At 44.3% G+C, this 15,569-nt stretch overlaps 1 protein-coding gene across 3 annotated transcripts in view; it reads right to left on the bottom strand.

The window, feature by feature from the left end:
- Positions 1–9,596: 9,596 nt before the first annotated feature.
- The window catches only part of SPTBN1 (spectrin beta, non-erythrocytic 1), a 180,130-nt gene continuing 174,157 nt past the window's right edge, over positions 9,597–15,569 (bottom strand). For 2 of the 3 annotated variants that reach the window (XM_036224202.1, XM_036224204.1), the window contains 4 exons: positions 14,723–14,961; positions 13,321–13,494; positions 11,761–11,803; positions 9,597–10,942 (listed from right to left, as the gene is read on the bottom strand). In XM_036224202.1, the coding sequence (XP_036080095.1) occupies positions 10,724–10,942; positions 11,761–11,803; positions 13,321–13,494; positions 14,723–14,961 (675 nt within the window). In that variant the 3' untranslated portion in view covers positions 9,597–10,723. The remainder of the gene's footprint in view (positions 10,943–11,760; positions 11,804–13,320; positions 13,495–14,722; positions 14,962–15,569) is intronic. The other variant, XM_036224203.1, reaches the window with a different exon arrangement.

Below are 15,569 nucleotides of genomic sequence, written 5' to 3'. Positions count from 1 at the left end.
GAGGTCTGTGCCCAGTGGTGAATTCAAGGTGCCTGTCCCTCGGCAGGACTTTGGGCACTGATCCTGGCTGTAAAAAACCTAAGCTTAGTGCGCTGGCTCTCCTGGAGAGTCTCAGAGCCTCAATAAGTTCCTTTTCTGCTAAATTAACTAGGGTTGGTTTTTGTGGCTTGTGACTCAGAAGCCTCAGTGAACCAGGTATAAACAGATCATTTTCTCAAAAGGAATAAGAAATGTCAAACACAGGAGGGAAAATTTATCCAAGCTAATAGTCAAACTTAAAGCAGGCTTGAAATAATAATAAATAAAAATCATTGTTGTGATAAGCTGTTACTCTTGTTTACAACTCGGAAGGGTATAGAATGTTTGGAAAGCAGTAATAGGAACATGAAGCAAAATCTGTAAACATCTTAGCAGTTCCTAAGAAAATGTGGTAAGGTATAAGATGAAACTTAATCATTTATGTGTTTGTAAGAGAAATTATTGAAATGGTCTTAACATTGGTTGAGCTGGGGATAAAAATAAATTTGTATTAAGACCCAGGAAGATTTGGAGAGAAGAGGTAAAGACCCTCTGCCAGTTTCCTGAAATGTATAGTTATGAAGCTGTCAGAGTGTCTGAGTTCAAGGGCAACACATCCCTTGAAAGAACATTTTCACAAAGGTGGGAAAGGACAGCTTCCAGGTGTGAACCCTGCACAGAGGGAGGTGATTAAAGGGGAAGAGGGTCTGTGAGGTGGCCCTATCTGCAGGGAGTTGATACCCCCCCTTCCCCCCACCAAGAGAACTGCTCTTGGAAAGAACCAAGTCAGAGCTGTTGTTTCAGGAACACAAGTCTACTTGGTGGGAAGTGATCTTACTGCTAAATACCTAGCATTTGGAGAACGTTTTAATATCTGATCATGCATTGACCCATAGCAAATTATATATAACTCTTGAAATAAGAACCACAAAATCTGTAACAACATGGCAAAATGTTTGTGATGTAAATTTAAGTGAAAATACTATACAGGATAAGTATTTATGATGTTTAATTGGTCAGGATTTTACCCATGTGGGAAGGACAGCTAAGGAGTAAGATGACAGACCACGAGAAGTCAGAAATCAGAGCAAAGAAAGAATGGAAGTCAGAACAAAGGGACCTTGTGGCCAGTTCAGGAAGACTGAATGAAAATCTGACCCATCACAGCTGGATTCCATTGGTTCCTATAGCTTGGCTTCACATCCTTTGGCTATGGAAGAGATTTTAGAAACTTGTCAGTTGGAAAGGGGGTTGGAGGGATGGGTAAAAAAGGGGAGGAGGGTGAAGAAGTACAAATTGGTAGTTGTATAATAGTCATGGGGATGTAAAGTACAGCATAGGGCATAGTCAATAATATTATAATAACTATGTATAGTGTCGGATCGGTACTAGATTTATCAGGTGATCACTTCGTAAGTTACATAAATGTCTCCTCGCTGTGTTGTACACCGGAAACTAATATGTTGTATATCAATTGTAATTTAAAAATAAATCATTTAAAAAACAAAAACAAACAAACAAAAGAAACCGGTTCACATAGACTGCGGACTGATCTTTTTTAACACCAAACACAGGTGTGGATTTTATGTTGAGCCATGATTTATTTTTCCACCTGAGTCTACAGTACCCAGCTAGTCGGAAGATCCTTCTATCTTTCCTTCCCTTCCTCTTCTTTACTTCCTTCTTCTCTTCCTTCTAAATATTTATTGGGTCCTTTGTGCTCTCTATCTGATCTTAAATTTAATCCCAAAGGACTTCAGCATGTAGAAAAAGTTGATCTGGGCAGCTATAGATTTGTAAGGCTGAATCAGGCCTCAGCCACCCTCTGATTACATTGTACGTGCCTTTGAGAGTAAAACTCGTGGCTTGCACACCTACAGTCGTGTAGGTGTGGGGGATCGTGACTTTGAGAACCCAGGCTTGTGTGGTTATCATGGTAGTGCTTTCCCTAACAGCCCACCTTTGGGGGATGGTTTATGCACATGGGACCCTCTGCTGGCTGACACTTGTTCCATGATAATTGTTTCTCAGGCCACAGAGAAGTGCAGGAAAAGAAGCTAGGTGAGGAACATCAAGTGGACTGTTTGAGAATGTGGCCTCTGAAAATGCCTGTCAGAGTTCAAATCCCCAGCTGCTATTTATACAAGTACTTAACTCTCTCAGCCTTAGTTTCCTCCTCTGTACAGCCAAGACAACCAACAGTTACCTCACAGAGTTACTGTGGGGTTTCAGTGCGATAACGCAACTCAGGTCCTTAGCACACTGCCTGGCACGATGTCACACACAATGTTAGCTGCTGTTATTAGCAAGATAAAGTCATTCCATCTGGAGAAGAACTACAGGTGGAAACAGGTAAAGCCAGTTGTGCAGAGTCCCAGTCCCAAACCTGAATCACTGGCTGCTTCTTTCCAACTAGTCATTCTGGCATGTTCAAATCCAGCTTGTGCGCTTCATTTCTCGGCAAAGGTCCTCTCCCTTTTCTTAAGGGGTATGTTCACACTCACACCCCCGCTTACACAGGGGCAGGAAGCCAGTGAGGTCCTGGGCAAACACCCTTCTTATAAACTGGAGAAAACAACAGCTGAAGGGGGACAGGTCAGTCATGCTGTCGGCCAGCCCTTGTCAAAGCTTCAAAGCTCTAAGATGCTGTGGTCTCAGTTCTGCCAGCTCTAGGTGGGCTCACTGCCTTCTGTTCCCTGCAGTGACAATTCTGGTCTCCGCTATAACATAATCACAGTGACAGGAGTCTACCTCACATGGTCATTGAAAGTTAGATGAATTATCACATGGGAAGTGCTAAGGGCAGCATACAGGAAGAGGTCAGCAAATGCGGAATAGCAGTCACAGCCAGTGCAGGAGTGGCCATGCCTTTGGTTGAGCCCCTATGAGGACAGCCATGGATTGGAACATAGGTCCTCTCCTGGTCTCAGCTCCCAAGGATCTGGGTCATCTCGTTATGTCCCCACAGCTGGACTGCTTCCCTGAGAGGCAGCTGTGATAAATGACGCAAATGCTTAGTATCACAACTAAGAAGATAACATAAGGACAGGTTCATCTGTGCAAACTGTTCTGCGGAATTTAAATTATTTCCCCTCCTAACTGAGGAATGCCAGACATTCTGCCTGCTCTTCTCCTTTTCCAAAGACCTCTTCCACCAAGTCAAGCCCTTTACCCAAGCCCACAGCTTCCCCTGGTCCCTGCCTCAGCACCCTGGCCCAGTCACATGGACGCCTTTGGCCTTGTAAGTCATTAATACTCTGGGTAGTTTTACCTTCTGTTAGTGATAAAGACTTTGTGAGAAACGTTGCTGAGTGAAGAGAGAGTTGCTCGCTCATGGGGCGGGGCGCCTGGGGTCAGTGTGCATCCACACACACTGTCTCTTGGCCGAATCATGTTTCAGCTATTAACTCAGGACTCCCCCAAAGAAAAAGATATTAGCACCTTTTCAAGGACTTTATTTCAAAAGAAAAAAAATTAAATTCCTTAGACAAGGATTTGATTAATTCATAAATGTATAGCATCCCAACATCAACTCCTTTCATTGCTGAGCTGTACCGAAGTAACGTGTCCCCCCCCGCCCAAAGATTGCTGGAGAAGGGAGTTCCTCGGACAGCAGCAAGTGGGACCAGATCCCTAGAGGCCCTTGCTGTTCTCTGAAGCTAGGTGCTTCCCAAACAAGCACCTTGGAGGGAAAACTCAGGGGCAATCATCAATAGGTGCAGTCAGGGGCAACTTTGAAGACATCAGCAAATGGGCTTTAAAATGCAAAGAGCTTCAAACTTGACACCAGGAGGTGGTCCTTCTAGAACCACTATTTCTTCCTTTACAAAGAAAAATGGCTATGTCAGAAAAGGCCCCCGCCCTTAACTATTTCTCAAACCTCACCCCCTCATGGAGCCAGCGTTTCTGGGCCATACAGGAGGTGGGGGCTTTGGCGCCCCCACACTCAATCTTCGCCACCCGCCCCTCCCCTCACACAAGCCAGCCCTCGAGGCTGTTATTCTCTGATGTGGTTTTCTCAGTTTTTATGTTGTGATAGACACTGGGGGCCCATCCCACCCTGGGGGCCCATCCCACCCACTCTACTCTATAATGGCCTGTGATTTGGAGAGGCCAGGGCGCAGGTTCCCTGAGGTGATTTCTCTTATGGTAGATGTGGCTCAAGGAAGGATGCAAAACCTAAATTAATCTATTCAGAGTGAAACTCAGGGCTTTATTCTGTCTGGGGAAAGAAGAGCCAGCTTCCTCCTCCTAGACGAGGAAGCACATGATGCCAGAGGTGCTGGCAGCCGCCATTACCAGGAGGGAAGCCACTGTGAGGCCAAAACTGACCCATGGGGGAGGGCGGGGTTGGCAGGGTAGGATAGATGTATTGTAGCACCTGCAATCCTGACTGAGAATTTCTGAAGCCAATCAATCTTTAAACTTGCCCTACCCTGAGATGTTACAGTTGTGTGAGCTGACAAATTCTGTTATTTATACCATTCAGATGTGAATTTTCTGCTATTGACCTGTGAAGCACTCTTAATACAATTGTTTTTGGAAAGAAAAAATACAGAGAGCCTACTCCTGGCAGTGAGAGAGAAGAAATTGATTTATGGAGTACAACATTCATCACCTCATTTCTTTATTCCTCTTTTAAAGATAATTAGACCCAGGCTCAGATGAAGCGGACGCCAGGAGTATAGCATACTCTCAGCTCCACAGGGCTGCACCCAGAGTGGCTGGCACCTACTAGGTGCCTTGCAAAGGTGATGAGGGAATACTTATTCGGCTGGATGGTGAAGGAGCCATGGTTCTAACCAGCCTGGGCTCAAAGCCCACACTCTCCAGAAGAGTAGAGGCCAAGCAAACTGGATGAAGTAATCAAATCACATGCACCCAGGAACGACAAGTAGAGAGATGTGACAGACATGTAACAGACGGCAGCAGCCAAGAGCCGGCCTGTGCACCAGCAAACACCGGTTCAGACAAACGCTTCCTGACTGTTTTAACTAAGACCGTGGGACTGTTCCCTCAGATGGAGGCCCTGGACGGGGTACTTAAAACCTTGAGGCCGTTTCCCTCACAAAACCAAAACTTGAAGAACGGCAGCACTGGAGACTATTCCCTGTGACAAGGAAACTAAAATGGTGACTGACAACTGAGCGAATTCTCCAAGGAAAATGCTGTGAGCCAAGGCTCGCCTCAGCTGTGAAAGCTCCCAGGTTCCCCGCCCAGGCTCTGGAATGCAGGATGCTCCACCCCGTGGAGAAAGTTCCCTTGGGCTTAGGTAAGAGAAAATTCCCTTTCCCTTTAAAGAATCAGTTTCAGGGAACTCCACTGCTGGACCGCCCCCTCCATTCCCACTCCCAGACACAATGGGTCCCCAAAGTGTGATAAATATCTGAAGACACAAGTAAAGGCCAAGTGGAGACTTGCGCAAGCCCACACAGCTCCAGAGGCCCTGACATGCCCCCTTCAGGGCGTGGTGCCTGCTGGGAAAGGAACAGAGAGAACAGCCTCCCCAGGCAGCAGCCACAGGCCTTGCGGGAGCCTGGCGGGCAGGGGTGCCAAAGGTGGCCCTTCCGGCTTCTCTGAGCCCAGGTGTTCTCCTGCTGTGTCACTGACCTGACCTCAAGAAAAACAAACCCCTGGCAGCTGACACGTGAAGGGAATGAAGACAACCAAGGCAGCTCAGGCAGTCACCTCCGAGAAACCTGGGCATGCCTGAGGTTGTATGTTTTCCAAGCTCCCCACCAAGAGCCAAAATGAGGCTCTTCTCTCAGATAATTCTACCCACTGTCATCAACCCTCCCAAATCAGCCCAGTGCACCATCTTTGGTGTTGGTGGTGTTTCCTCAACTTGAATGAAAATACCTCAAACAGCATGGAAGAGAAGCATCAGTTTCTCATACATTTTGATCCCTAATTTAAAGGGAGAGGAAGTCCCTCCAATTCTACTTCCTGAATCCCTTCTTTCAGAAGGCACATTTTTCTTTTCCCATAAAAACCACAAAGCCCTAAACAGGATGTAACATTCTTTCTCACAGCCTTTTTTATTTTAATATATTGAAAAACTCATTTTTCTAGGGGGAGCCTGCATTCTTAAAGTTGAGTCTAACTCTTGAAAAACTTTGAAGGTCACATTTATTTCCCCCTTGGGAAATTTTTATTCAGTCCTGAAAGCAACAAAAGAGCACTTCACTTTTAAGTGCTTGACCCAGAGAACTGGCCAAAAATAAAGGGGTGGGGGTGCAGTTCAGGGATTGTAAGAAGAAACTAATTTTTAAAACACACACATCACTACCACCCAGGCAACAAGCTTCAACCAAAATGATTAGGAAACACCCGCATGAGGACTGGTGGTGAGCATTAACTATAAACTAAGACAAAATGAGGGTTAAGAGGGTGAGAGCAGAGTAGGAACTATTTGCTCAGACACTGTACCAAAATGACATAAAAGTGGAGGTGAACAGGAGAGTGGAGAACACGTGCAAATATGTTTTTTAAAAGTCCTTCTCAGCACTGTTGGGCACTTTTTATTCCAGAGAAATGAAGATGTATGTTCACGCAAACACCTGCACATAAATGTTTACAGCACTCTACTTGTAGTATTCAAAAACTGAAAACTACCCAGATGTCTGTCCTTCAGTGAGTGGTAAAAACAAACTATGGTACATCCCACACCATGGAATACTACTCAGAAAAGGAACAACTGATACACCCCCAAACCTGGTGAATCTCCAGAGAATTACGCTAAGCGAAAAAGTCAGTGCTAAAAGGTCACACTGTGGGCGATTCCATTTATACGACATTCTTTAAATGACAAATCTACAGCAATGGAGAACAGACTGGTGGTGTCGGAGGCTAGAGGGGGCAAGATTGATAAGGTATTGGCTGTGAAAGGGCAACAGGAGGGATCCTCCTGACTCGTGTGGATAGAAATGTTGTGTCTTGACCATATCAATGTCAGCATTCTGGATGTGATGCTGTAGTACAGTTCTGCAAGATGTCACCATTGGGGGAAACTGGGTAAAAGGTGTCGAATTAATTTCTTACAATTGTATGTGAAGCAATAATTCAAACACACACAAAAGACTAAAAAAAAAAAACCTCAGTAATTATACTGATGCAGTTATTAGTATTACTATTCTGAGTTCATGTGTGTAACATGGGATAAAGCACATGAGTAATTGTAGGATCTTCTAAAACTATGCCCCCTGTATCCTTCAGAGCCATGATTCTGAGTGAAAGATTACAATACAGAAAATGTAAAAAAACAAAACAAAAGACCCCCTACGATCCTGAATTATGAACTAGAGCTATTTTTTCTTAGCTCTACCTACTGATATGCCTAGAAACAAAGACCAACCCAGTAGGTAGTAATGAAGATTGCTAGCACACAAATTATTATTGTTTTGGAATACCACTTTCCACTAAGGGAAGCCAAGGTTTCTAGAGAAATCTGATTGCAGGTCTAGGAGCAAGAAATGCACTGGATGAACCTGGGACATCTTGTCATGCCAGACAGGGAGGAAGGTATCAGGATTATCAAGGACCCAGAACGCAGTTTAAAAGGGCTCCGACCAAAAGAGGGAACATTTTTAAGTTTCAAAAAGGATAATTTCATTGACGGTTAACACTGGTAAATGAAACTGAAAGATTTCACCGTGACGTTCAATTCTTGAGCTTTGATGGAATTTTATCTTTTTCTTTTATGACTTTCTGGGTTATGGGTCATGCTTAGAAAGGTCAGTTCAAATAATGGCAAACACTCATTTATCTTGTTTTTCCTAAGTATGTAAGTATTTCTACTAACACATGAAAACAATGTATCCAGAAGTAAAATATCACAGGACCCTCATATATCACTAATCTTAAAAGTGCCAAAAACTCAGTGAGAAGATAAAAATGCACCCATCACCCAATGGAATATGCCACGGGTTGTAAGAAGCATCACACGCTAAGTACCCCCAAGAAGACACAACACTAAGGTGCCATCAAATTGAAGATGCATTCCAACTTGTTCAAATATGACTAAGGTGGCTTTTCACTAATCAAGCATGCCCATTTTATATCCTGACAGTCTTATTTTACAGGCATCTCACTTTTCAAATGTATAGAAGCCAGTATTATCACCCATTCTGTATCGCTAAAAATTAAATAGTACATTATAGAAATAAAAATGAGTATAATCCTCCAATACTGTAGGATTTTAAAAAATCCATTACTTGCGTGACAGGATCAAAGTTCACAGCTATACATACAGATTGTAACTTCTGATAGTGACGATGTCTGGACTGGGAGTTCTAATCATACCTGCTGACGTCGGCCCTGACGGGCCACAGAAACTGGTCTTCTTTCGCTGTGTCTCCTCCCCACTGTCCATCATCTTCGACTCTCAGGCCTCAGTGGATCCTCAGCAAGTTATAGCAAGGAGAGCAAGCACCGCCAAACCCCGGCTACAAAGTCAGGGATCACTGAACCCCTAGAATTATGTGCAAAACGTTCCATGTATTTATACTTTTTATGGAATTGAGTTGCTGGTTACTTGAGTGTGGCCTGCTTGCCATCTGCCTGGCTTAGTCAAGGCTGTAATCAATTATTATTTTCCAAGATGCTTTTTCTTAACATTTTGGTCATAGGTCCCTCTGTTGAGAATTGAACAACTTAATTCTAATCCTGAGCAAGGCAAGGGCAAGGGCGTGTCACGGTGAGATAAACGGCACTGGGTACATGTGAGAAGCAGGGGAGGAAATAACGGTGGGGTCTAAGTTCACCTAGCGGTCACAGAGAGCTCCAATGCCATTCAGCTGTGAAGCCCAGGACTGATGTCATGCTAGGAATGACCTCTGTGTAATAATTTACTGAAAATCCGTAATATTAGTATCCAGCTTCTTTATATAAGGAAACATGTAAATGACATGGAATCAGTACGACAGATAAAATAGGACAACTGTAACACACAAATCTAACCCATGACCCCATGCTGGCATCAGCAACTGGCCCATGGGTCAAATCTGGCCTATTGTCTGTTTTTGAATGATCTGTATAAAATATAGATTTTACATTGTCTATATATATATATATATATAGATATACATATCTATATATATATATAGATATTTTAATATTGTGTGGCATGTAGAAATTATATGAAATTCAAATCTGTGTCCACTAGGTTTCACTGGAACACAGCCACATCCAGTTAAGTCACACACTGTCAGTGGCTGCCTCTGTGTTACACAACAGCAGAGTCTCAACACGTGTGGCCCATAAAACCTAAAGTATTTACTATCTATCTCTGGCCCTTTACGAAAAAAAAAAAAAAAATTGCCTCAGAGTTCAGTTTTGGCAAGCTCTCTGATGACTTCTTCACGAATAAAGGCTAAAACCTGGATGTGTAGCTGTAAAACATTCCATATATATTATTCTGTTCACTGTAGTTTTCAAAGCTGGTACACCATTTGTGTACAAAAACACAAGACAGAAACCCAGATAGACTATCTAATTGTTTCCCATTTGCTATTTCTTGCTTTGCAATTTCCTTACATGGAGTACACGTAGGAAAGGAAAAACAACAATACCCACTGTGCTAGATTTAAAAGCATTTAATGACATAGCATATATTTAACAGATAGGGCAAAAGTTGAGAGGTACAGGTCATACAACTGAGCACCGGGCCTGAGTGACCACCTTCCTGCTCAGGCCCAGCCTCTGGAGTTCATTCCTATCAATGCCATTTTGATTGTGCAGTAAGATGAAAATTTGTCATTACAATTCGTTACAGTGAGAGAGAAATGCACACTATGTATCAAATAGCAAGGTAATGAAGCAAATTATAACACAGTGTGGCAACGCACGAGCAAGTAACCATTAGAGTAACATTACTTTGTCCAGTAAATGCTTCAGTTCCACTTGTACACTTAACCAATGATTTAAAGGGTTTATTATACATCTAGTTTTATTATACTTTGTACTAGAATTATCTCAAACATACAATATAATGTATTTCAGCAAAAAAAAAAAAAAATTGAAATTACAGATTATTTAAAACAGTATCAGTTTTCTATTCCTTCTTGTATACCGACATTCTTGACCGTCGTCGCGGTGATGCAGAAAAGCCGCATGGTGCGTGTTAGTGAGTGCTGCCAGGTACAAACGGTTTGGTCTGTGGAGTTAACATGGAGCCGCAGTATGCTGCAGCGAGATCATAATACACGATCTGTTGAATTAAAGTTAGTCCCATCCCGGGTGCTTCTAATAGTCAAGACTCAAGGTAACCACTGGAAGTAAATGGAAGAGAATGGTGTCAGGAAATTGGTACATTTTGTCTCTGGTGAGCACAGGAAATATTGTTTAAGCACCGCTGCCTTGCAAACCAACAGCACTAGAGGCGAGTTATTTCCAACACAGCCTCACAAAATTGAGGAACAGTTTAAATATTGAGATCTAATCTATATAATTTCATTTAAAAAAAATCTGGTCTTCCCTCTGCACCTCAAACTTTTGTAACTTGGAGATAAAGTGTTTAGGTGTATTTTCCCTACCCCCTCCCCAAGAAATGCTCTATAAATAAAAAAAAAAAAAAAAAAATTAAAAAAAAAAATCAACCACATTGAGGAACATTAGGCACAGAGAGTAATGTGTTGGTTCTGAGCTTGCATGCTGGAATTTCACTGAAAAGGTAAGAAGAGAAGGGCAGGAGGTGAAGGAAAGGAGTTCACTTCTTTTTGCCAAAAAGGCTGAACCGCTTCTCTTTGTCTTTCTCTTTGTCCTTCTCCCGCTTGCCGGGACTGGACTCGCTGGTGATGGTGACAACGCTGGTGGGCAAGGTCTGCGCCCGACTGGATGCTGGCGTGCTCTGGGTGCTGGCGGACACCTCGTGTTTATCAGAGGAGATGGCGGAGGAGATGGCCTGGATCCAAGTGTTCATTTCCTCCTGGACAAAGAAGAGGGATGGGCACAAAATGCTCTTGCTGCAACTGCACAACCATCTGAGCCTGTCAGTCAAAGGCTGGGGAACAGGGCTAACTCAGGGGTGGGCAGCAGTTCCTAAATGAACCTCTGCTTCATCAGTAGATTGAATATGTTTCAACTCTCCTAAGAATTCAGTTTGCAGTACCTGCAGGTCATTACTTTAGGACATGGCACTACAAACCTGGTAGAGCTGGAAGACGGGTCTCCACCTGTGGGCTGTCAGGTCCCACCCCAGAAGTTGCTCTTTTTCCCTTTCGTTTTTTTTTTTTTTAATTGAAATATATTTGACATATAACACTGTGTAGATTAAACAGAAGCTTTTCAAATTTAAAGCATTACACATGCTGTTTTCTTATCAGTTGACCCTCTTCCCCCTCAAGGTGGAGCACAACCATGAAATGGGTAGTTCAAGACAGTGAAGTGCAGTGGGGAGGCTCCTGATGGGGCATCGAGACCCACGTCCAGTCCTGGGAGCACCTCACTGTGCCTCATCATCCATGGAGAGAGGGTGGGCAAGTTCTCCTCCGTGGACTTCAAGGGACCCTGGGCTAGATGTCCTGCCATGGCAAAGAGACAGCACGATGACAGATGCTGCCTTCTACGCACAACGCACAAAAAGAGAACCGAACACCTTCTAGTATCAGTGACTGGAGACCAGATGCCCGAAGCCATCACTGATCATCAGTTAGCTATACAAAGGACGTTATGAGTAAAGCTTATCATGCCACAAGCACTTGCAAACTCTTAAGTATTTGAGAGGGAAGAATCTGAGAAACTTACGTCGTCTTTGGCTTGGAAGAGGTACTCATTTCCATCATTTAGTCTGTAATGTGAAGGAAGAAAGTATGTCACAAAATAAGTTAAGGAAAAAAACATTCCCGCAACTTCCATATCCTATGTGGGATATACGCAGGCAATGTGGATAACGCTGGAAATGCCCATCAGAGCTCTGCACACAACACCGACCATGCCTGGGGCCTGCATAGGCCCAGCTGTGGCTCCTTGGACATCAGAACACGCACAGGCACCCTGATATTTCCATCCACTGCAAGGATTAAAAAAAGTCCCAAATGAAGCAACATCTGGTTTTGTTGTGGCAAAGACCACGTGGGATGCCTGACCACTGCTCTGTATTGAATTTAAGAGAAAAGTCTTTAAAATTTATGAGCCCTTCTGAAATTCTGCTTCTGAGCTTGTATCCTCCACATTTACGAAAACCAAAGTATCTGAAGAGACATACAGAAATGGTCTTGTAGATTTCTCTTGTAATGTAAGTCTTGGAATTAGACTGTCCTTGCAAGGCCATCATTGGGACACCGAGAAGCCACTGGCTTGGTCACTCACTCATTCACTCCACTGCTGTCAAGAGGAAAGGAGCACTGCCACTGGGGAGAAGGGTAATACCCTCTGCCAATACCCCGACCCTCTACAGGTGCAACAAGGGAGTACAAGAGGAGGCGGCAGCCAGGGAGCCAGGCTGTCTGTGCCCTGTCTTACAGAGAACAGTGCTCCAGGTCCTGAAGAGCCCTCCAGTGTTCATCAATAGAGCTTAGTAAATCACACCATCTGACACTCTCATTTGCAGTCAGTCCTTGGCCTAGTCCAACTGATGCGAGACACACTTGCAAACGAGGACCAAAGCTTTTCAGATCCCAAAGCAACAAATCAAAGTAGTATTAAAATAAGCATACATCCTAACCACCCGACACAAACACTTCTTAAATTTTTAGAAGAGAAAATGGTTTTTCTGACCATTTCCAAGTATAAGCAGAACTTCTGAGCTTAGATCCACTCTGGGGGAGGTGTACGTGTTCTACAGGGCAGAGACATTTGGAGCTAGATGGTTCCAGAGGCAGCTGGAGCACCCGCTGGGCAAGTGAGGGAAGCGCGGCACCCCAGGCCCCACACCCTCACTTCCTGTTTGTCTCCATCCAGCTCCAGGGTAACTCACTTGACCCATCACCAGAAAACTATGAGCATAGAACAGCATCTCCTGAGTCTGGATAAGCTGAAAAAACAGGGAAACTATTTCTTTCCCCCTAAACTTAAACTGTGAAATGTGAATAGCTCATCTTCTCTTAGAGAACAATAAGTTCCAGCTTATAAAAACAAAACCATCTGTTCTTCAGTGTCTGACTGTGCCATTAATCGCAGGGAAACTGGTGACTGACCAGTCTCCAAAGATTTTAAAGATGTGTACCAAACCGGTCTGTCATTTTCTTGGTGACTTTTTAAATAGCAGAGAAGAACCAAGTGATCACAGTATCTAACAAAACCAACCCCCAGAGAGAGAATAAACACACCCACTCTCCAGCACCCATGAAGCACAGCGACTCTCACCTTAGCTTGAACACATGTTTCTTCTTTTTGTAATCAAGTGCCACTTCACAGATGGCTTCTTTCAAACTCACAGGAACCTCGCTGTGGTAGGGAATCCCGGAAGCGGCTGTCTTTGCATCTTTGTAGAAACCCATTTCTTGGTTATTTATGACACAATAAACATTGTGCCAGGACCTGAGCAGTACAGAAAGGAATGTCAAGGTTCTATACCACACTCCCTTGAAGAATTAAGGATTTGATTAATATGAAAATGATCCTCACGACTGCTGTAGCTTCTTTACTGAAAGCCCACGCTAAAATCTGCTGGAACTAAACAAAAGGAAGCAAATGCCTCTGTGGACTCCTGGGATAGAGCACACGCTGCTATGGCAGCAGGTTTCTGAGGCCAACTTTTCTCTCTGCATCTGGGAAAGGGAGTTGGGGGTGGGGGCAGGGGACAGGCACTACTACAACAATGACATGGTGCCTTCTTCTGTTCAATAAAGGTACTCTTGGCTCTGACAGGAAAGGATTTTTTGGTGTTTGGATCCTTTGCTGTGATACTCTCCCATATGAAACATGTCCCCCATCCTTAAGCAGCGCCCCACCTCAGCTTCATTCTTTCTGCGGCTGGCAACCTGACAGGGAAGCAGATCCAGGGCCATCAATACTTACAATACCTCTGGATGAATTGGAAAAAGGTGGCCTTTCCTCATGACATGGCAAACCGTGGTAACCCAGATTTTATTAGAACAAGATGGTTTACAGCCATCTGAGTGCATTAAATAAATCTACGTGTCCTCAGTGTGGATGGCAGCTTAGACAGGATTTCCGGGACTAACTAACGTACGACCTGCACAACTGTACATGGTGCTCCCAGGCAGTCTGGTTTACTGGTTAAGCACATAGGCTGTGGAGTCAGACACGAGTTTCACCCGACCTATGCCATTTACTAGGTGTCTAAGGACAGTGAGCCTCCTTAACCTCTCAGGACCTCAGTTTCCTCATCTGTATAACAGAGATAACGAAAGTAGAGCTACTGGGAGATGATGACTTTTAAGACTGATATGGAGGCGAGGCAGGAGAAATAGCAAATGTCTTTAAAAAATCACACGAAGAGGAAAACCACAACGAAATCACTTCGCTTCAGGGAAGACCCAGCCTTAGTCCAGCAGCATTCCCTCTCTGGGTGAACGGCTCAGGCCTCTTTTTGTTATCTCCATCCACACTTAACTTCCTCTCCCAGTGAAGAAGAAGCATCTACTCCCAATTTTCAATGTCAGTCCCAAGAATGTAATGCCTAGGAAGCTATGAACAAATCGACTACGTGAACGCGCACTCCCCTCCCACCTCGAGACCAGCCTGCCTTGACCTTTAATGGGCCGACTCCCGGTCTTACTGCCTCAGCCTCTGCTGCTGTTACCTGCTTGAGGCTTTCTTATTGTGGGCCTCCCACTCGTGCTTCCGATTCAGGAAGCCTTCCATCTGGGCCGAGGGCGTCTCCTGGGTTCTGGCTGGCAGGGTGGCGGCACTCTGGGCAGGGAGGGCAGTCTTGGCTTTGCGATCAGAGGTGGGGGAGGGGATGGGACTGGACTCCTTTGAACTTGTCCTCTGTTCTGCAGCGCCGTTGACCATTTCACTTGTGTCCATTGTTTCTGCCATCTAGGGACAGCAGAGAGGCTAGTCAGCGAACCCCATGATTCAAGGGGGTAACCACATACGCTCTAACTGACTCGCACACGTGGCTGTGTATAAATGCCTGGCACAGATCGAGGCAGTACAGTAAAACCATTGCACATCCCAGAAAGCCAGCTGGACACCAAGGACATTAGAAGGTGGGAAGGGATTAATGCCCGCCCATTTATGGGAAAATGAGAAAAGCGAAATGCCAGTATGAGTTTTACTGCACTCTGCTCCTCTGATCAATCCATTTTCTCTAATATAACTCAGATCATTTCCTCTTATGGTTACTTTAAAACAAAAGGACAACGATAACAATCACACATATTAAATATGAGAGAGTGGACGTTATACAGCAGCCACCTTACAACCAAGGACGCCACCAGAAGGGCTAGAAGTTTAAGCGAAAGGGCATTCACAAACAGATCGATAGACAACTCTATCAGAACTACACAGCATTCCCCCAAAGACAAGGAAAGACCTTTGGTTTCTGAAAATGCTCTCTGGCTCTCCCCTCCCCGCTCCCCTCAACACATCGTCATAAACACATGCAGAAATTAGGACGACAATCATGCACTTCACATCTACCA

Source organism: Rousettus aegyptiacus, unplaced genomic scaffold, assembly GCF_014176215.1.
Source record: "Rousettus aegyptiacus isolate mRouAeg1 unplaced genomic scaffold, mRouAeg1.p scaffold_m13_p_7, whole genome shotgun sequence".
NCBI lineage: Eukaryota > Metazoa > Chordata > Mammalia > Chiroptera > Pteropodidae > Rousettus > Rousettus aegyptiacus.
Note: the sequence above shows the minus strand (reverse complement) of the source record. Positions and strands in the feature narration are given on the sequence as shown.